The sequence below is a fragment of the Callospermophilus lateralis genome, chromosome 3 (genome assembly GCF_048772815.1).
Source record: "Callospermophilus lateralis isolate mCalLat2 chromosome 3, mCalLat2.hap1, whole genome shotgun sequence".
Taxonomy (NCBI): Eukaryota; Metazoa; Chordata; class Mammalia; order Rodentia; family Sciuridae; genus Callospermophilus; species Callospermophilus lateralis.
In genome coordinates this window covers 193,383,496-193,405,929 of record NC_135307.1, presented here as the reverse complement: position 1 = coordinate 193,405,929, position 22,434 = coordinate 193,383,496, and the positions used below count along the sequence as shown (strand labels likewise).

The 22,434-nt window shown below is 55.4% G+C and overlaps 1 protein-coding gene across 1 annotated transcript in view; it reads left to right on the top strand.

Annotated features, from left to right (window-relative positions):
* Nucleotides 1-22,434, top strand: part of Eya2 (EYA transcriptional coactivator and phosphatase 2) — a 189,094-nt gene that overhangs the window by 129,705 nt on the left and 36,955 nt on the right. Inside the window, exon 9 of the mRNA XM_077109204.1 lies at nucleotides 1,471-1,554. Coding sequence (XP_076965319.1) covers nucleotides 1,471-1,554 — 84 coding nt within the window. The remainder of the gene's footprint in view (nucleotides 1-1,470; nucleotides 1,555-22,434) is intronic.

Below are 22,434 nucleotides of genomic sequence, written 5' to 3'. Positions count from 1 at the left end.
ACACATGAAATCTTCTATCAATGACCATGGATATGAGGAAATAATGAATGATTCCTTCAAAGGTCTAGAAGACATGGTTTTCAAATTAGAATTCTGTACCCAGAGAAACTCTAGAGAAAATAAGGACAGTAGCTATGTAGGAATTTAGGAAGATTTCTTTCCATGAATCCACTCAGAAATAGCAACTTAAGGATGTACTCAAGTAAAACAAGGAAAAAAACCAAGTAAGAGAGAGACTTGGAATCCAAGTAACAGTGGCTCCCACCCACAAATGCGCTAGAGGGAGGTCTCAGAGCGTTAGTTCTATAGAAAGTCCATATAAATCCAGCTCACCTGGGAGCGTTCTATCAGAGGATGCGCATCTCTGATACAGAAATATGATCCTGACACTGAGGATGCTCATCTTTGATATAGAGGGTGTGACTAAATTGGACAGTATAATGAAGGCATTTATAGAAAACGAGAAAAAATAAAAGCAATGAATAAACTCAAACAAAAAAACAAAAAGTCCTACCAGACAAGTTGATTCCTAAAACTGGAATATGGTATATTATTTTAATCAGGAAGGAATTCAAGAGAAGAGAATACGTATGACCTTGACAGTAAGAACATTGTCATTAGAGTGGATCTGGGGCTATGAGACTGGACAAATATATGTAGAAAAAAAAAAAAGTGACATCTAGAACGTTTTTGGTTCTGCGGTAAAGAATGATCACAAGACACAAATGTTCTTCATTGGTTACCAACTTTTAGAATCAACATGCAGACAGAGTACAAAAGACTTGATTTTCGATATAAAACCAAACACACACCCATTCATCCCCATTGACAATGTAGAAGTAAAGCTAGAGATGAAGGTGTCGGAGAGAAGGGGTGACAGGAGAGAAGGTAGGGCCACCAGTATCCAGACCCCCCATATTGGGTCTCCTGTTTGACCAACGTCCAAAGCTAACAGAACTGGAAATAGGAGGATTCACCCAGTGAAAGATGTAAGGTCAGAGAGGAACAAAGGAGGCCTCAGACCGCCAGTCAGGAGACACCGCCACCCTGTCGGCAGATCCACCAGTAAAGATGCGTGATCCAGAGCCAAGGAGAGCAGAATGGTCAGGAACGGTGCGACTCAGGGTGGGCAGCAAGTGGAAGCGGTCCTATTTCAGGTTGTCCAGTGAGTTCTGTGGTTTCCTTGCTGGGCTGGCCTGAGCCCTCCTTCTCTAGTTGTGTGGAGGCAGGGACGGGCTTCCTGGCTCTGGCATCTGTTGGGTGGACAGGAGCCCGGAGGTGGGCCTTCATCACACATTGACGCAGCTGAGGTTGGATGGGGACTCACGACACGTCCCCGAGTCCCCTGCTTTGTAACTGAAGGGCGAAATGTTTCAAGACTTGTCCTCCAGGGGAATTAATGTCTGCAGTCATGAAGTCAGAGGCTGATGAGTCCCTTTGTCCCCACTGTCTTCCTCTCTGTCCCCCTAGCGCGTGTTCGTGTGGGACCTGGATGAGACCATAATTATTTTTCACTCCTTACTCACGGGGACCTTCGCCTCCAGATACGGGAAGGTAAGAATCCGCTCTCTCTCTCCTTTCTTTAACAACGTGACTTTCCGTGCAGCCAGTTTTCCTGGGAATTGTGGGGGCAGTTCCTCCGGTGGCTTCTCCAACAAGAGCCACCTGTTAGATCTGCCCAGGTTTGAAACTTCCTGGGCATTTTCCTTTGACACTTGAGAATTTAATTAGAATTAGATTCTGTACCCAGAGAATTCTGTTCCCCTTCTCTTGTCCCCCAAGCCTTTTCTTCTGATATACCAAGAGACTGGCCTCTGTGTGGTAGCCTGCAAGCTGTGATCTTCAGCTGTCCCCTTCCTAAAAGGGCGGGGACGCCCTGCGGCCAGAGGCAGTTGTCTTTGCTAGAAAACCAGCCAAGGGTTCTCCCTGCTGCTGAGAGTCTGAGAGTCTTCAGAGACGGAGGAGAGGCCTGGCAACCCCGGCATGGACTTAGCAGCAGCTTTGCAAATGTATCATGGACAAATTATGTTGGGGACCGTCCGGTTAGAATTCTGGGCAAATGCGCCGGTTGGTGTTGGTGGTGAAGAGACCTGAAAGCCCTTTAATGATGCAGGAATTACCCCGATTGCTAAAACCTCGCGGGTTCTTCGCGCCCATCCCGCGGACTTCTTCACAGCCCCAGGCCATGCCCCCAGACAGCTGCCATCTCTTTAGAGGGCCCTTGGGGGCAGGGGGCAGTGCTTCCAGGACAGCCCAGTGATCGTCTCCTCAGAGGTGAGTGACCCACGGCAGCTGCTCCCCCGCATGGGGGGGACCTTGCTCCTCGCCAGCGCCTGGAAGATATCTCTGTTTCTGTTCGGAGACCAGGAATATGATTTGACCTCACCTCATGGCTTTTCCAGCTGCGCCTGGTTTTTATGGGGGTCGCAGCGAGCTGGATGTGTAATTAGCCAGATAGATTTATTGTCTGCCATGACGCTGCGAAGGATGTAAAAATGGTGTTGGTGGTGCCGAAATCTCTGGCCGCGTAGGAATGCGTTAATGTGTCTAGCAGGGCTGCGGGAACCGGCGTGGGTTGTCAGGGGCAGCAGAGCCCACAGCCGCTGAAGGCCCAGGGTGGGCTGCCCCCGAGGGCCCCAGTAGTACACTGTCCACAAAGCCAGGCTGTTCACGGCTGTCCCGCCCGCCCCACAGACACAACCCAGCTCTCCCTGTCCTTCCAGGCTGCCCACCGCGGAGTTCTGTGGCTCTGGGAACTCCTCACCCTGTCCTGGGCGGGGCCTGGTGACCTTGGGTATGATCTTGACAGGCGTGCCTCACCACCTGTCCTTAAGCCAAATAGGGGCTCTCTCAGGCAAAGGACCCGGCCCAGAGCTCCCTGCTGGGCCCATGTCATTCCTCACTGTCACCCTCTCCAACCCCCACCCTGATCCCAGCCACCTTCACCTCCGCGTGACGGCCCATCTGCCCTCCAGCTCTTCTCTTGCCCCATACGGAAGGGCCGTCCTAAATGCCAGCCTGGTGACATCACCCCCTGCTGAGAACCCACCTGGCTTCTGCACTGACAGCCGAGCCGCCTCCAGGGCCTCCCCAGCTGCCCCTCCAGCCCCGTTTCCTGCTACGTGCCCTGAGTAGCTTTCTGTCCTGACCTGCCAGCCTGTCCTGTCCCCACCGGGTGCCATGGGGGCCTCCAGAACCAGATCCTGAGTCAGCAGTGAGTGCCATGTTGATCTGGGAGGTGTCCCAGGCGTCCCCAGGAAGCAAGGCAGGAGGGAAGGACGTCCAAGCAGGCTGCGTAGCTGCTCCGGGCAGCAGGCGAGTCCAGGAGACCCCGGGCCAGTCATGGAACTCCCCTTGGCGTCCACCCACCCGGAAGTGAGGGAGCCCAGAGAGTCACCCACAGAATCCTTCCCACCGAGGGCCGAGGCCTGCTCCCAAGAAGACCCTAAAGCGGGGAACACGGGTGCTGACTGTAGGCGGCTTGTGCGTGCAAGATGGTCACAGCTGGGCTGGGCTGGGGCCCGCAGTAGAGCGCTCGTCTAGCACGCGGGAGGCACGGGTTCAAGCCTCAGCACCACGTAAATATAAATAAAATAAAGGCAGGTGTCCAACTGCAACTAAAAAGTATATTTAAAAAGAATGGTCCCAGCTGAGGAGACATGGAGGAGGGGCACGTGGAAGCCTCTGCTGTAATCTAGAATGTTGTTCTAGAATGTTCTTGTATGGATTAAGTCCTACTTATGTTTTGGTTCCTTTTTTATTTTTACTCTTTCTTTCCTTTTTGAGATGGGATGTGCTGCCCAGGCTGGTCTTGAACTCACGGGATCTACGATCCTTCAGTTTCAGCCTCCTCTCCTTGGGAGAGGAGGCCTCTCCCAACTCTTCCTTCCATCTAAATGGCATCTGTCTATACCCTTGTTTTTCATTTGTGTCTGAAGCGTCCGCCTCCCTTGTAGCCTATGAGCACCACAAGGGCAGGGAGCTGAGCCTCTTTTTTTCTTTTTTAATCTTCCTAACTCAGCCCAGGGCAGAGGACAGAACTGCTGAATAGATACTTGTCACATGAATGGACTGGGACAACCCCTGGAACGTCAGGCTGCAGGAGGACAGGGCCACCCCCTCTTCCTCATGGCTTTTTTTATCTCTAGTGCAGAGAACAGTGCACCCCCTTGGTAGGTGTCCAGTAAATATTGGTTAAATGAAGGAAGGAAGGAAGAAAAGTAGTGTCAAAACAGAAATTCCCAAGTGGTGGCCACCAGCCAAATTCATCTTGCAGATCTTTTTGTTTGGCCCCCAGAGTGTTTGAAAAAAATGTGAATTTATCGCCAACATTCAAAAATCAGGAGATTGCACAGACCAAAACAGTCTAGATTTCCAGCTCTTCTTGAAAAATTAGGCAATCCGGCAATCTTGCATTCCCCTGTGACCGCAATCAACAGGAGCCTGCGGCAAGGGCCTCAGAGGGGGACATCTGTTCTCCAGCCTGCCGTGGCCACCCCTGGCCCTCAGACCCAGCTCTGGGGCTCTCTGGCCCCCTGGAACCTGAGTGTCAACCTCTGTCCTAGGATTGCGAGACCCATAGAAGGTCAGAACTGGAGGAACTTAACAGAACATCACGTCCAGTTAGTCTCCCTCGTACGTAAGGAGAAATTGAGGCTGAGAAGGGGGAAGATGGTCCAAGAGAAAAGCAGAGTGGGACGCTGCCTTCTTGTGATGTCTGAACGTCTTCACTCCTGTTCTAGAATCTTCCTTCCCCTCCTCCAGCTCTCCATAAGGTGCAAAATGAGCATTTTTATTTGCTAAATCCGGCAACCCTAAACCCTAAAACGAGATGCAAAACAACAAGACCAAGTTGACTTTGGCCCTCCCCGGCCTCCCCCTGCCCTGCGGTCCAGGAAGCAGCGGTGCAGGCTGCTGAGTGGCACCAGGGACTAAGTCTCCTTCAGTCCGGCTCTCTGCCGTCCCTGAGCACCCACACGTCTGCATCCCCGCCAGGGAGAAAGGGAAGCCACGTGAATCTCTTGTAAGGGCAAACACAGAGCCTTCCTGCTCACGTCCTACTGGGTAGAACTTGGTCACATGAACACAGCTAGCTGCAAGGGAGCCTGGGAGGCCCGTCCTTATTGGGGCCACTCATGTGCCAAGTTAGACTGTAAGAATTCTGCTACTCTAAGAGTAGAAGACAGGACACTGTCTAGCCCAACGGACCACACAGTACAGGAAGACTAACGAAAGAGAAAAGAGATGACAAAGAACCAGGTGAGTTCTGTTGACAAGGCCCAGGAGACACCTGGATTTGTGGGCCTGAAACTCCAGAGAGTGGTTCCGGCTTCAGCTCTACACCTGGAAGTCAAAGACATGGCGGGGGCCGGCGGGAACAAGACTGTGAGCCCCATTTTGCAGACAGAGTAACTGAGGCCCGGGAGGCTCGTCATGGGGGTATCCACCACAGAAACACCCACGGCCTCCACGTCCAGCCCGGTTCTTTCTGTGCCTCTCCAGCAGCTGCACCGTGGGAAGCCGTGGGCAGCCCTGGTGGGAGGCAGGACTCTCCGTTTGAAGCCCAGATGCCTCAGCTAAAGGGGAATTTGTCAGAACACAACTTGAGAAACCCAGGGACACTTGGGATTCGGGTCTGACTGATGGCGTCCAGGAGCTCAGGCGGTGTTCTTGGGCCTTCCTTCCTTCCTTCCTTCCTTCCTTCTTTATTTCTCTCCCTGCGGCGATTTCCTCCCAGCGATGCCAACGAAAAAGAACGCACCTCTGCTGCCCAGATTCCGGTCCCACTCCGAGGCTTGAGTCTCATCGCCCCAAACTGGATCCCGGGCCCGCCCACAGGCCAGCTCTGGCCGACCCAGACCAAGAGCTCACTCTGCAGAGGGAGTGGGGAGCTCGCTGCTCCATCTCACCAGATGGACCGAGTGGGAGGGCACCAGCCCAGTGGGAGCCAAAGCGCTCCTGCCAGCAAAGTGAGAGGCCCTGTGTCCAGTGACTGTGTCTCTGGAGGCCAAGACCCCCACACACACATCCATGCCAAGCACTGGCACCTCGTGGCTTAAGGTCATCATGCCGAGCGCTGTGCAGGAGGCAGGAGCCCTATCAATCACAGCCCCAGCCAAGGGAGGGTTTGCTGTTGACTTAGGAAAATAAGACAGAGCAGAGCCGATTAAGCCATGATTCAAAACAGGGTGTTTGAATTCTAAAACAGAAACTGGGCTCTCCTCCTGGTCCCAATCAGGGACGGGCTGCTGGAGGCTGTCATCTCGGCACTTCCTTCCCACCCCTCGGCCCCAGGCACAGCCCGAGCAGCCCTCCAGTAACTGTGTCTCCGGCACCTGGTGGACGCTCCAGAAATCCCCAGCAGAGAGGAAGGGAGAGGGGGAGGACTCCCCGGGCGCTGGGACCCCAGCAAGTCTGCCCTCCTCCTGCACCTGCCTTCCAGGCGCCCAGTGAGGACGCCAGACTCCACGTGTCCCTGTCCTTGTTCTCCTTAATAACCGTGAGAAGCAACTGCATAGCACACACCTGCCCTTTCCACGAATACGACTCAGTGGTTTTTAGTACATCACAGAGCTGTGATTCTAGAACATTCTCATTACTCCCCCAAAACACCTAATACCCCTTAGTAGTAGTCATCGCCCTCCTGCCGCCCCATCTCCCCACTGCTAGAAACTACTGTCCACTTCCTGCGTCTGGACTTGCCTCTCCTGGAGGTGCATCTAAATGCACTCACACAATACGCGGGTCATCTCTGCCGGCAGGTATCCGTCCTCCGTACCTTCTAATGACAACGTGGGTCTCCATTGCATGGACATACCACCTCTTGTCTGCCCACTTACCAGCTGAAGGACTGTGGGGGCTCAGGCTGTGGATAATTACAGGCAGGTTTTGGGTGGACATGTCTTTTTGATTCCCTTGGGTCTACACCTCAGAGTGCAACTGTGGGTTATATGGTAACTCTAAGGTTGAGCAGTTGAGGAACCTCCAGAGTATTTTCCAAGGCGGCTGCACCATTTTATATTCCCATCAACAGTGTAAGATGGTGTGCTTCCTCCACGTCCCCACCAGCATTCATTACTGTCTCTGGCGGTGTCACCGTCCCAGGATGTGTGAGGTGGTACCTCACGGTGGCTCGGGCTGGCGTGTCCCTAATAACCAACTGTGTGAGCTGGTGAGTCAGACGACAGCGGGGGTCCCAGGGACTGTTTCACTGGACATTAGCACATCTTCTTCAGAGAGACTTCTACTCACACCTTAGTCCACTCTTAATTGACTTACTTGTCTTTTTATTGTTGAATCAGAAGAATTTTATATATCTGAGTTCCAGATTATTACCAGATATGTGATTTGCGAATATTTACTCTCATTCTGTTTTTTTTTTTTTAAATCTCTTGGTGGGGTCCTTTGAAATACTAAGTTTTAATTTGGATGAAATCCAATTCATCTGTATTTCCTCTTTTCTTTTGTAATTTTGGTGAGAAACCGCTGCCTGATCCAGGCCACTAAGATTTGGGCCTCTGCATTCTTCTAAGAATTTTTGCCACTGTAGCTCTTACATTCAGGTCCGTGACCCACTTTGAGTGATGCAGGGGTCCAAGCCACTTTAAAACATAAACATCCAATTGCCCAGCACCGTTCTCTGAAAAGACTTTCCCCTCCCCGTTGAACCGTCTCAGCCAGTGTGGTGGCACACACCAGTGATCACAGTGACTCTGGAGGCTGAAGCGGGAGGATCACAAGTTCAAGGTCACCCTCAGCAACTTAGCGAGACCCTGTCTCAAAAATAAAAAGTAAAAAAGGCTGGGAGTCAGACTCGGTGGTGCACGCCTGTAATCCCAGCAGTTTGGGAGGCTGAGGCAGGAGGATCATGAGTTCAAAGCCAGCCTCAGCAGAAGTGAGGTGGTAAGCAACTCAGTGAGGCCCTGTCTCTAAATAAAATACAAAATGGGGCTGGGGATGTGGCTCAGGGGTCCAGTGCTCCTGAATTCAATCCCCGGTACTCCCCCAAACAAAAAAAGGCTGAGGATGTGGCTCAGTGGTAGAGCCTTACTGTGTCAATCTCCAGTCCCCCCCACACACAAAAAAACCAATTGATCAAACTCAATTCTGGACTCTCACTTGGTTCCATTGATGGATATTCTGTGTCTGTGCCAGTACCACTGGGTCTTGGTGATTGTAGCTTCGTAGTAAGTTTTGAAATCAGGAAGACTGAGTTCCCCAGCCGTGCCTGGCGACCAGCCTCCATCTTTGTAACTGGCAGATTGTTCATGGGCTCAACCCTGTGCCTGCCTCTCTGCCAGGAAAGCTCATTTCCCAGCATCCTCCGCTGCACCTCCTTCCTCCGCGCAGGAACCCGTCTCAAAGTTCCTCAGGAAACAAGCCTTGTCGCTGCCTGGCATGTTGGATATTATTATTTAAACCCACATGGGCTCTTGCTGGTTTCCCAGCTCTGCCGCCCCAGGAGCAGCTTCCCGTGGGCCCGTGATTCTGCAGCCCTCACGGCCCTTACATCTCCGTGGGGCAGGCTTACCAGGGTGACGATGGCGGGAACAGATGGGCCACAAAGGGCAAGTGCCAGGGAGCTCTGAGCCTGGCACACGGCAGGGGCTCAGGAAGCATGTGGATGTGTGAGCGCTGGCGGGGCTGCTGCGGGGTCTGTCGCGGGAGAGATGGGCCTGCACAGGGGCCTGGAGGGAGATTATTTTTCCCATGCAATCTCACCCCAGGGCAAGCCCTCGCCTGGCAGGCTGCTCAGACTGTCCCCCTTGGGGTTTGCTTCTGTGCCCTGGCAGCAGGGCACAGGACCTCCCTGACACTGTAACTGTGTCTCCCGGCACCTTGTGGGTGCACTAGAAATCCCCGGCAGAGAAGAAGGGCATAGGGTCCCCTGAAAACTCCCTTCTCAGAGCACTTCAGCTGTTGGCAATAAGCCAGAAACCAACCCACTCACCAGCCAGGCCCAGGGTCACACCTGCTCCCTCAGGAATGGGAGGCCAGAAGCAGGGGCCCGAAGGCCACACGGGGAGTCATAGCTCACATCCCACCATGTCCTTGTGGGAGGACACCTCGGACCCTCTGCACAACAAACTGGGACTGAAAAGGAGGTGTTTTCTGTTGCCATGGCGATTAGGGGCACAGTGCCTGGGAGAACCAGCTCAGGGATGCGGTACCAGGACACAGGTGTCTGTCCGCTTATCCCTGACTGCATCAAGCACCCCAAAGCCAGGCACTGACCTAGGCCCTGCCTCCTGGAGAGCAGACAATAAACAAGGCAAATAATAAATACAGAGGAAAAGAGCGTGGAAGGGGAGGAAGTGCAGAAAGAACTGCAGGGAAAGGGGTTGAAATTAAATTTAAGAAAAAGCAGGCAGGAATGAGGGTCTCACAGGAAAGCTAAATCTCGAATAAAGACCTGAAGGAAGTGAGGAACAGGTACCTGGTGGAAGACCGGGGGTGGCAAGTGCAAAGGCCCTGAGGTAGAAGTTTGCCTGATGAGCTTGAGGGACAGTAGTGAGGCCATGAAGCTGGAGAGCACGAAGTGGGTGTGGGGCAGCAATTTGGCTTGTTTCTACTTGGAAACAGGAGACATGGAGGTTTGCAGAGGAAGGAGAATGGCGTGTGAAGCCCCTGGGCTGCTGCTTCTGTCCAGTATCTCCCCCTGAAGAGACCGGATCTCCTGTCCCCTGCTGCCCACTGCAAGGTTCCTCTTGTACGAGTCCCTCAGCTTTCCCTGCGGCTGACTGCATGCCGCGCTCCCTGTGATGAACTTGGGGACCTTTCACGGTTGGCCTCAAGTGCACAGGGACAGTTGTGTCCCTGTCTTGGTCTACACAGGGCAGATGTGTTTTCTTTAAACCCGTTCATCTCCTTCTCCTCCCTCGTTGAACATGTAGCCTTCCGTTGTGTCCTGTGACTGTGCCCTTGTCCTTTCCTGTCCTCTCTCTTGTGTGAGTGGATTTGGAACCTCACTCTAGCTCCAGATCCTTCCCTCCCCGTCGCTCGGACTCAGTGACTTCTAGGCAGAGGCAGTTTTGCATCCTGGGGGACATTTGGCATGTCATGCACATTCTTGGTTGACAGAGAGGTGCCACAGTCCCTTTATGGACAGCTCAGCTCGAGACCCTCTGGGAGGGACCCCTCCACAGACTTACAGTCCCCTCCTCTTCTAATCATTTCAGGAGAAACTGGGGCTTAGAGAGGTGGAGTGGCTCGGCCAAGCTCACCCAGCCTAGAAGGGATAAAGGCAAGACGTGGGCCACTGGTTCACCCCTGTGACGAGGCCCGGGTCATGTGACGAGGGCCCGGGTCATGTGACTGTCTGGAGGGTGAATATCAAAGCCTCTGGAGGGAGCTGGTCCGCAGACCGTGAGCTCAGCCACACACGGAGCGGCCTGACGTGTCCACGCCTTCATCTCCTGCCCGCCACGGGGCCTGGCACAGGCTGGACAAGTGTCTGCTGAATAAACAAATAAATAGCTCACCAGTGGGGAGTGGTCGGCCTGCATGGTGGCAACACAGCAGAAGTGACATCCCGCCCTCTAGGGAACGAGCCTCCACCCCTGTGACCAGTGCCAGCCTGGCCTGCCCCTCCCAGGCCCCCGAGGGCCTGGGCTGAGGTTTTGGAATACTGACCACATGGACTTCCAGGCTTGGGGCCAGAGACACTTTACAAGTGGGGACTTGGGCTGGGGCCAAGTGGCAGGGCCAAGGGCTGGGGGCAGGGTCAGGTGTCCCCCGCTGCCTGCCTGAGCTTCCCTCGCCCGCTGCCTTTCACGAGCCAGGCCCTCTCAAGACTTCAAGTCAGAGGTGCCACCTGGCCACCCAGGGTCCCCGCTGGCCTGAGGACAGGTCGGGCTGGGCTCCTTGGCACTGGAGCTCTGAATGCATGACTGAGATCTTCAAATCCATTTGACTTTTACCCAAAATCTGAATATCTGGCTTCTCTTGAACAGTGGCCAGTTCTGGCCACAGTAGGCCTGAGTTTTCAGGAACCCTGAGGCAGGGCACGCATCCTCAGCTCAACTGGGTCCCCGTTTCCTGAAAGCACACCATCTGCCGGAAGGTCTGGGGATTTCCAGGACTTTGTAGGGTGACACTCGCATGCCCTCCTAGGCTGCGGTCCCCGGAGGCAGAGCTCAGGGAAGCTCCCTGATACAGGCTGGGCCTCCCAATACAGGCCCAGCCTCAGCCTCAGCCTGAGCTCGGGAAGGTAAATCACGCCTCCATCATGATGGTCTCCAGGGAAAGAGCTGAACTTGCACACCCCCTACCCATCAATCATAGGGACACACCTCCCCAGAGCCACGAAACCCGAGGTGCTTCCCGCTCTGAGCACATCTAAGCCAAGTGGCCTCAGTATCCCAAGAGCAGCCCTCCAAATGGGGTGCACAGATTTGGGGTGCACAGGCTGGGGAATGGGTGCCCAGAAAGGGAACTCAGAGGACAGCAGGATGGAGCGCCAACCAGCTACTACTCCATCCATCAGTCACCCATCCTCCCGTCTGTCCATGCACCCTTCTACCCCCCCACTTAGCCTACATATTAACTCACCCGTTTATAGAAGTCTCGTTAGCATCTCCGTGTCCACCCTGAGCTTGGTGTGGATAGGGACATGTTAGCATCTCCGTGTCCACCCTGAGCTTGGTGTGGATAGGGACAGGGCCGTCCACACTGCAGACAAGGCCTCCGCCCTCCGGGAGCTCCCTTCTAGGAAGGGAAGTCAGGCCCGGAAACAGTTCCCTGCTGCGACCCAGGAGGCCGAGCGGCCCTCCAGCTGCATCTTGGGAGACCCCTGCTCGCTCTCCATGGTCCGGTCGCATCTGTCCTTCCTTCAGGCCCTCCCTCCATGTCCCTTCGCACCCCAGACCTTCGCAGATGCTCTTCCTCTGCGTAAACAGCTCCATCCACCCGCCCGACGCCTGTCCGTCCCTCAGGTGGTGAACACCACCTCCTCAGAGAGCCCTTCCCGAAGTGATAGAATGACATCACCTCCGTCGCGCCCTGCACTTTTCCTTCGCGGCCCTGACCGGTCTGTGTGACTACTTGTTCAGTTTGCCTCCCCTACATGGGAACAGAGTCCAGGAACTGTTCTGCCCCGTCACACTGTGACCAGGATGCCCGGGACAGCGCAGGGGTCCAGGAGGCCACTCTCGATGAACAAGACGCAGAATGCCAAGCCCTAGACCCTCGCGCTCATTCACAAAGGTTTCTTCTTCTGCTTAAACCCCCGGTACCAGGAAAGTCCTGGGTGCAGAAAGTCAGAAACCAAAAGTCGAAAACTGTGTCTGCCCAACAAGAGCTTACAAACCCGTCAGACGCTGTCCCAGAGCCCACGTGCTCAGGAAGAGTATAGGGGTCACCAGCCTGGCCCCACACAAGGATGACGTGCCATCTCCAGATTCACTCCATATTTTTAAGGAATCAGGGTGACTGTGGATTTCCCAGCAACTGGAAGCCAGAATCCATAGATAAAAGCTTAAAAATGATGAAGGAAAGTTATTTTTTTTTCCCAAGCAAAAATTCAATACCCAGCCCAACTGTCAAGTAGGACAGTAGAGTAAAGGCACTTTCAGGAAAGTGGGGAGACAACGTCTGAAAACAAGTCACCCTCTACTAGCTCCTTTTCAGAGAGCTACAGGAAGATACCCACCACCGCACATGGCAGAAAGCGGGGGAAACAGGAATCAGGAAATGTAACATTGTAGCAAAGTGAAAGGAATCCCCAGAGCATAAGAAAATAGGTCCCAGTATGAAAGAAAGCAACAGCTGCTGTTGACCTTGATTGAAGTAGGTCAGAAGGTGCCAAGAGACACGTCTTCATGAAGACAATTTGCTAAATACGTGTATGAACATCCGGATGCATTGAGAGGATTTTTTTAAAGGCCATTATTAACTCCAGGGAAAACGAAAGGCAAGAAGAGTCACCAGAGTTCCCTCCCTGGTTAGCTGTGTTATCAGTCAGCTACGAAACAAATCACCCCACAGCTCAGTGGCTAGACAGTGAGCATTTATTAAGCCTGGGTTGGCAGGAGGCTCTGCCCATCTGGGCTGGGCTCCGTTGGGTAGCCATAGACAGCTGACAGATCGCAGGTACAGAGTGACCTCAGCTGGGACAGCTCGTCTCTGCTCATCTCTGCCCACGGAGTGTCTCTCCCTGCAGTGGGGACATCCTGGCTCGCTGCTCTCGTGGTCACACAGTGTTTCTCTCGAGGCAAGAGGGCGAAGCAAGCTTGGAATGGGCGCCCAGCACCTCTGCCGCGCTCTGTCAAGTAAGCCAGCCGGACCCAAGTGTGGGGCCGGGGAGGAAGCTGGTGAGGGCCATCAGTGCAGGGACTGCAGAGCCGTCCTGGGAAGCGGACTTGCTACCCAGTCACCACTACGACTCTGGAGAAGGAGAGACCCGGAAGGACTCACGTGGGTGGCGAGGGCAGAGGGCACAAAGCACTTACTGGCCACTGCCCATCCTGAGGCCCAGGAATCCCGCCCAGAGCCACAAACCAGGAAGAGCCACCGGGGAGTCACAACCTGACAGAGAGCACCCGATGAGCCCAGAGGGAGGAGGGGCCTGTGTCCCCACCGTGGGGACCGCTCGCTGAGCCGGCCTTCCTCCCACCCTACTTCCCTCCCCACAGGTCACCAGCACTTCCGGGCCACCGCCCAGGAAACTGAGCCCAGGACTCAGGGTCAGCCTGTGGGGGGACCCAAGCTAAGACATGGAGGACGACAAGTGTCTGGGTGCGCCTTACAGAGGCTTCTCCAGAGGTCACCGCTCCTGATGCCAGCGCCCTGCTGTGACTCAAGCCCCGCGGGCTCCCAAACTCCATCCCACCAGGTCAGCGGTGCAGAATCCAGGCCCGCGCAGGCGTCCTGAGCAGCCTCAGCCCCCTCCTGGGTGACCCCTGCACACGTCACGTCTGGGCACACGAGGCCCTGGATTCACCCGCGGTGACTTTTCCTGTGGGTCCAGCCCGCCCCAGCCAGTGTGTCCGAAAGAGGCCGGGTGGACAGGGCTTGGCCGGATGGTGGCCTGCTCCCCTCCAACCAGCCGCAGTCCCCAGCGGGTGCCGTTACTGATTCCCGCTCACATTCCGGAATCCAGGACCCAGCTCCCTGCCATCAGGGTTCAATCAGATCCAGTTGGCGATGCGCAGCTCGGCTCCGCCCGCCCGTTACTGCTTTACAAACCGAGAAGAAATAAAAACCCTGGTTTCACGACCCAGCAGTTGAGAACTATTTGTAGAAGTTGCTAAGGTTCGAATCAAAAGCGCCCTCCCCGGGGGACTCTTGGGCAATCCCGGGGACCCCGATTCCTTCCTTTCTTTCTCCCCCTTCCACCCTGGGATGGGGTCGAATTCACGTCCACCTTCAGACATCCAGGGCTTTCCGTCCTGGACAAACACAAGCCAAAGTGCTTAAGGACATCTGTTTATTTTATTTCTTTAATGAGAAAACCTCCCTCTTCCCGGCTCAGCTGTGTTTATTTACCCTGCGCGTCACGTGGGCCCAGCCGCCTTCAGTCCTGAACGGGGAGCCAGGGCTGCCCCAGCAAAACAGAGGCCCTGGAACTCTATAAAATAGGTTCTCAAAATAAATACGGCCTAATTCACTCGGTAGAGGTGGATTAAGTCAAGATGAACACAATTTGGAAAGGATTCTCTGAGGAAGTCGGGGATTTCGTTCCCCCACCGGGCGTTAAACCCTGCCCCCCCACCCCGGCTCACTTTTCAGTTAAGTGAAAGGTATTTGGTCCTTGTGGCTAATCAAGGAAGGGGATTCGGGCTTCTCGGCCCGGCCCGAGGGCGGCTGGCCTCACCCGCCACTTGGTCCATCCTCCAAGAGGCGCAGGCAGCTGCAGGAGCCGTTCTGGGGGCACCCAGGAAGAAGCTGGGAATGCTTTGAAGGAGGGGGGAGGTGAATGGCACAGCGGCGGGTGCGGGCGGAGGTGGCACCCTTTGTCGGCTTAATCCTCCCTGATGAGTGCTGCTTAAGCCACTCCTCCTCGCCACGCACCTCTGCCCACGTCTCTTAGAGCATTAAAGGATTATTTCCAAGAGCAAAGACATTCGGAGATGGTCGGGGCTGTCAGAAACGGGCTCCTTAGCAGACTTGCTTTGAAGCTCAGTGCTCTCTGCAGCTTGAGGGGCCTCGGTGAGTGGCCCAGCTGGGGGAGGGGTTCAGGGCTGGTTCAGGCCCCCAGTCTGCCTGGTTCTCCACCCACTGATGCCCGCGGCTCCCCAGACCTCCTCTGCCAACTCCTCCCCCTCCCCAGCCCACCTTCTGGTGAATGCTGAAGGGAAAAAAGAGACGGATTTAAATCTCCTGCAGCAGATTGCCAGGTGGGCGGGAGCGAAGCTCTTTGTCTCCTATAAATATAGGGGTGCGGCTCACAGTGTTCTAGGGTGGAAACAACTGGGCACCCAGGGAACCGAAATAATGGGAACGATTTTCCTTGACACTTAACCCTCAGGTTGAGGAGCCGTCCCCCGGCCCCCCACCTGCGTGTTTTGTGCCACCCATTTCCCAACAATAGGGTCTTGGAACTTGCTCAAAGACGGCTAGGTTCCAGCAGCCCCTGGGGATGAGGTCACCTGCCGTTGAGTTCAGGGTTGCCTTTGATAAGAAAATGGAACCTGTCCCCCTCACCAGAATCCATTTCCCACACTCCCTTTGAATTCGTGAACTTTTGTGCCTTTCCAGTGTCAGAGTGGGAGAACTCTGATGCCAGGTCCCAGGAGGGGCTGAATCCAAAGTAGAAAAATGCAGTTTAAGGATCTCTTTGGAAACGTCCATCCATGGATGAAGGAATAAACAAAGTGCAGAATTCTAGTAGCATGGAGTAGTATTCAGCCATGAAAAGGAGGGGGCACTGATACGGGCTACAACACGGATGAACCTTGAGAACATGATACTGGGTGGACTTGACGCTGGGTGGACATGACTCGGGTAGAAGAAGCCGATCTGAGGGTCTCCCGTTATCCGCTTCTGTGAAATACCCACAGTGGTGAATCACAGCCACAGGGCGCAGACTGGGCTACCAGGGCAGAGGGGGCCAGTGCTTCATGGGTAAGGGATCCCTTTGGGGTCATGAAAACCAGACGGAGGTGGCAGTTACATAACCTGTGGTGCCACCAAATTGTGTAGTTTAAATGGTTCGTTTTACGTCATGTGGATTTAGGAAAAAAAGAGAAAAGGAAGGGACTCGGGGGCTCTAGGTGCGCAGAGCATCTTGCCCAGGTTTTGGGGGCACGTGGCCGACCCAGGGTGCCCATGGGGCAGAAGGTCACTCCTGGCTTCACCTGTTGGGCCATTTCTAATCCGAATCCTACGGTTGAGTGACGTAGGGAGTCCACAGGCCTCGGATCAAATGCGTCTCCACCTCTTCCTGGACCCAAGCCCTGGGGCGGTCCCCTCCTCTGGGGTCTCACTTTGCTCCTCTGTAGACGGGAATAAGAGCTCCTGCCCACCCCCACCCCACGAGAGAAGCCGGGCACTGCGGCTGGTCCCCGCGGGACCACCTGCGGGCAGCAAACGAGAACTTTCTTTTACTGAAAAACTGGGTCATTTTCTTCTTGTGGCTTGGTGCTCGGCCTCCATCTGGTTGCGGTGTTGGGGCGGGAAGTGCCCCGCCTATGGTTCTGGGAGAGATGGCGGGACGCCCCGACTCCTCTGGGAAGGCCTGGCCCCTGCGTCCCCCGCGGAGCCGGCTGGGCCTGGGGTGCGGTGGGGGCTGCTCTGTGAATCCAGCTCCTTTACCAGTGGCGTGATCTCGTCGGGGAGAGTCGGTAGTTTGTGGTTTCCAGGAATCGGTCTACTTCATTCATTGTGCAGTTCATGCAGCGAGGCTCAGAATCAGAATTGAAGTCTTTGCTTTTATGAGTTTGTAGCACACGACCCACAGCCAGGGCCCTGGGTCCCGCGGCTGGAGAACCTGAATCTCCCACGTGGGCACCAGGTCACACGCCTCACATGAGTCATTTCCCAAAAGACAGACCCGCCTGGTAGATGTGGCCATCTCCCTGTACCCAGGAGGACCCCACCCAGCCACCAGGCTGGTGAGTGGCAGAGAAGGGATCAGACCCAGCACTCTGAGCCCCTCGGCCACCAAGGCCCCTCATGTTCCGGGGACAACCTTCAGGCCTTGGTCCCCCGTTCCTCCCGTGCCAGCTGTCACACGGGGCACGGGGGCCACAGGCCATGCCCAGCTCTGGAACACGGTCTTTTCATTACCCTTTAAAATTAGTTGCCAGGATTTAAAACCAGGAGATTCCACATTAAAATTCAGACTTCTGTCCCAGCATTTCTGGCAACACGGGTGGAACCCAAGGACATGATGCTAAGTGACAAAAGACACATGATGTCACCCAAACGTGGAGCCTAAGCGAGCCGTTCCCATGAAGTAGAAATTGGAGCAGTGGCCTCAAGAACCAGGGAGGAGGGACGGCCAGCGGGTGCAGAGACGCCGCCCCTGCCCTGGTGGCTGACCACAGTTAACGGTGACGTAGGGTGAATTTCTGAGGAGCTGGAAGCGGGGACTCTGAACGGTCTCACCGCAAGGAAACGGAGAGCGGAGCCATGTCCCTGCTCCCGTCACCGCCTTGTATTGAAGGAGCACGTTGAAGCCGAGTCCGATCGTAGCCGCTCTGAAGAGAAAGACTCAGGTTCCTGGGTTCTCTTGAAAAGTCACAGGGTGTGGCCACGCTGGCCCTTCGGCCCCCCAGGGCACCCCGCGGCTGGAACTGCCTGCCTCCTTTAAATAGGGCAGGCGCTGGCCAGTCTGCTGCAGGCCCCGCCCCTCCCTAGGTGGCCCCAGCCCTAGGCCGCGTGTTCTCAGGGCCACTGGTGTCTCTAGGAAGAGCTCAGGGGCAGTGGGTGCGCACCAGAGTGGGAGGATTAGAGCTGCAGGCTGTGTGTGCAGCCCAGGCCCCTCGGGGCAGGGAAGTGGGTGTGAGGACGACACCCGGCTCCTGGGTCGTGTTGGACGGGTCTGTGCAGGGCCAAGAGGGCGGCTGGGGTCACCTTTTGGGATGTAAGTCAGGCCTTCCAGAAAGTGTTCCCAGATTTCTGACTCACTTCAGATCACATTCAAACTCTTCCCTGGGGTCTAGAGGGTGAAGGTCAGGGTCAGGGTTAGAGTCAGGGTCAGGGTTAGGGTCAGGGTTAGGGTCAGGGTTAGGGTCAGGGTCAGGGTCAGGGTCAGGGTAGGGTCAGGGTCAGGGTCAGGGTCAGAGTCAGGGTTAGGGTCAGGGTCAGGGTCAGGGTCAGGGTTAGGGTCAGGGTCAGAGTCAGGGTCAGGGTCAGGGTTAGGGTCAGGGTCAGGGTTAGGGTCAGGGTTAGAATTAGGGTCAGAGTTAGGGTCAGGGTCAGGGTCAGGGTCAGGGTTAGGGTCAGGGTCAGGGTTAGGGTCAGGGTTAGGGTCAGGGTCAGGGTTAGGGTCAGGGTTAGGGTCAGGGTCAGGGTTAGGGTCAGGGTCAGGGTCAGGGTTAGGGTTAGGGCTGGGGTTGGGATACCCTGATTCCTGTGTAACTCCTCTATTTCCCGCCGACTACTACACTCTCTGGCGTCTCTCCGCCGCTCCAGCAAACCTCACTTGCTCCTGCCCCGGGGCCTTTGCACTGGCTGCTCCTTCTCCCACCCACCCCATGGCTGGCTTCTTCATGCTTTCAGGTCTCACTCAGATGTCACCTCCCTGGGAGGGCTCCCTGATCACCCCATTGCTAGCAGCCCTCCGCCACACACACACTGGATCTGGCTCATTTCTCCTTCCCCGTAGTACATCACCCTGTGTGTGACATGAAATGTTTCTTAGGTTTTCATGTCCCCTTCCTCCTCCCTTAGGTGAGCTCCACGTGGCAAGGGACTGTGGTGTCTGGGAGGGAGGAGAGGGTATAGTGTGGTGGTCCACGCAGGGGTCAGCAAAGGACACCCACCCAATAGGCCCCGCCCGGTCTCCCACTTGTCTTGGTGTGTAGTTGCTTTATGGAGCACAGCCGCGCCCCTCATGACCGCCCAGGGCTGCCAGCTGAGGCGGGGACCCTGCAGGCCTCAGAGCCGGACGTTTGATCTCACCCTGTGGAGGCAGAGCGTGGGCTCGGGAGCCAGCGCGCTCAAGTTCAAGGCCACGTGACCTCCGACCAGTGCTTTTGCCTCTGTGCCTGGGTTTCCTCCGACCTCCCAGGCCCCTGAGGAGGGTGACTCCAGGTGCTGGGGTGGGCCTGCTGCAGGGGCGGCCTGTGTAGAATGACACTGAGGCTTTGGAAGCCTGCTCTGAAGCTGTGCCCTCGGGCCAGGCCACTGCTGGTGGCCCACGAGGCTGACAAGGACGGCATCGGGCCGGGTGGAGGCTGAACTTTCCCACCTATAGCACTGACAGTCCCGGGACCGGGGAGCCCCGCAGTCCTGGACACATCAGGATGGCCACTGCCTGTCTATGCTCCATCCCTCTGTTTGTTTTTGCCTTTAAATTTACATCCTAGGGACTGGGGTTGGGGCTCAGTGTAAGCACTTGCCTCGTACGTGAGAGGCCCTGGGTTGGATCCTGAGCACCACATAAATAAATAAAATAGAGATACTGTGTTCAAGTACAACTAAAAAATAAATATTTTGAAAAAATAAAAAAATAAATTTACATCCTAGTGGGGCACGGTGGCCCACGCCTGTGATCCCAGCAGCTCAGGCGGCAGAGGCAGGAGGATCACGAGTTCCAAGCCAGCCTCAGCAATGGCGAGGCCCTGAGCGACTCAGTGAGACCCTGACTCTAATAAAATACAAAACAGGGCTGGGGACGGGGCTCAGTGGTCGAGGGCCCCTGGGTTCCGTCCTCAGTCCTCACCCCTCAAATTTACATCCTAGTAAAATGTTGCAGAAGCCGTTAGACATGCAGCCACGGGACGATCTCCAAAAGTCAACACAAATCTGAGGCTGAGGGCTGACCCTCAAAAGAGGCACCGGGGAGACCTTTCCTTCCACTTGACCGAGGCTCACTGTCCGCTCCCCCTGCAGGGACCGAGTCTGTCCTGCAGCCTTGGTCGGGTTCCTGTGAGCGCAGACAGGTCCACCTTCCACGTCTGGGCTCCCCCCTGAAGCTGACTCCCCTCCTGACTGTCTCAACACTCGGACCCACCTCTTCCTGCCCTTCAACCTGCATTTTCTGGTCTTCCCCTAAAAAAGCTTTTTTTTTCTTTTCTTCAACAAGCCGATCTGTTTTCCAGGAGTTTCCAAGTAATTAAACTCAATTAAAACCATTAAATTCTTTCCTTAATGACAACTGTATTATTAGGCGTGGAGGAGGCTGACGGGCGGGCGGGCTCGGGTGTGCGCTAATCCGTCCCTGACCTCTGGCTGACACCTCTGGAGATAAGCCCTGCCAAACAGGGAAGCTGCTTCATGAAAAGCTTTAATGAAGACTTTTCTTCCTCGTGGCAGAGTAATTATTTGTTCAGCTTGTAAACAGCGACTTGGCGGGGATTTTTAAAGGTGGGCTGCAAGGCGCGAGGGCTTGGCTGGTTTGCGGGTTTTGTTTTTTTCTTTAAAGGAGAAGGAGGGAGAACTCGCCATCCGGAAGAGGTGAGAGCCCATAGTCCCAGAGTCAGGGTGTCGGGTGATTGACACACCAGCGAGCCGCCCCCAGCCCGCCGGGTGCAGGCCCAGCACCCCACCCAGGGCCCCCCCGCCAGACCCCCCTGGCTCCCGGGCAGTCTGGGCGCTGACAGGAGAGGGACGGGCCTGGATCACCAGCTGCCAAGCCGAGCACCTCCCTGGCCCTCCTTTCAGGTGGCACCTGAGAAAGGACAAGCAAGGGCAGGTGATGGATGTGAGCAGAACAACTGGCCCACCACAGTGCTCCCTGTGGGCCAGGCCCCTGTCACCGGCTGGTCACCCGTCACCCCTGCCTCCAGGAGGTGGACGCCGAGGACACGGGCACTGTGAGGGCTAGTGACCTGCCCAAGTCCCTAGTAGTAAGAGCAGAGCCCCGATTTGTAGCCAAGTGCCTGGCTGCAGGGGTGGGACATGACTACGGGGCCACACCTGGCCCCCAGACAAGAGAGTCACCTCCCGCTCGCGGCTGGAGACTTCTTGTTGTTACTGTAGCTCGTCACCTGGCTGGAAGGCTAGTGTCATTTAACGTCTCTTGCTCTGCAGTTCCAAGGTCAATTTCCTGACCCAGAGACCATGACTTTTCATGATTCTCAAATCAGTAGGCCACATGTTCTCAACTGGGGGTGACTTTTGTCCCCAGGACACATTTAATAAAGCCTGGAGACACCTGTGGCTGTCTTCTCTGGGTGAGGGCACAACTGGCATCGAGCGGGTGGAGGTCAGGGCACTGCTCACACTCTGCAGGGGACAGGGAACCCCGACAGAGTTGCCTGGTTCAAAATGTCAACAGAGCCGAGGTGGAAACCCCTGATTTATAGAATGCTAAAAACGTCCAGTCAAAGGTATTCTGTAAACAAGCCAAAGCAATGTTAGCGTTCCCACTTTGAAAAGTCAATCCAAACCCCTTCTTTTAAAAAAAGAAACTAGTCAGCCATTGAATTTGTTTACCATGCACCAGAAGTCTTCCAGAAACACTTCTAGAGAGCTAAGGGTGCTTCCTAAACAGTAGGGATGGATGGAATTGCGGCATGTGCGTGTTTGAAGACAACTGCAAACTCCCAGGCACCTACTGCGCCTGGTGCCCAGACTTCCTAGGGCAGTGGCTCCCGGGGAGCGGAAAGCAGGGAGATAATGCCTCACCCCAGCTGCCCGCGACGGCAACAGAGGCCCTCGTATCTCCTGGGACGCTCCGAGGGGTTTGGAGCTGGAAATAAAGCGGACAACAGCTCAGGAGAGCTGAGCCCGGGGCCAGGTGGAGTCTAAGGCTTAGAATGTCAGTTGGTGCATCTGGAGGGGGGACCCTGGGGGAATAACAGAGAACTGCCCCCGCGAGGCCCCTGCTTGGAGGAAGCCGGAGCCCAGGCACGTGTGTGTTTCTGAAAACTCTTTCTGGAACCGTCGCATCTGATAACATTAATGACCCTCAAGTTGGTCACCAAACTAAGTGTCCCACAGCACCCCTCTCTTTTGCCTCCCAGGTGACACCCCAAGGAGCTAAGGGCTACACCCATGTGCGGCAGGCTGGGGAGCAGCGGGACGAGTCCTGAGCCTGCAGGGCTGGAATGGGCTGCCTCAAACCTGCCTCAGACCTGGTTCCCGCGGAGCCCTTCCTGGTCTGGGAAGGGGCCCGGGAAGGGACTCACAGTTAACTCTGCCTTTTCATATCAAATCCAGGAAATTAAAGGCACAGATGCTCAGAGGCAATAAGGGGGGCCTCTCCCCCCCACAGACTCCCCTCCCTCCAAGCCCGGCAGTTATAGGATTGGAAGGCCACCCGAGGCCGGACAGGAGGGCAGCGCAGGTTCCTGACGATGGCGGCTTGTCACGGCTGCCCTCCTA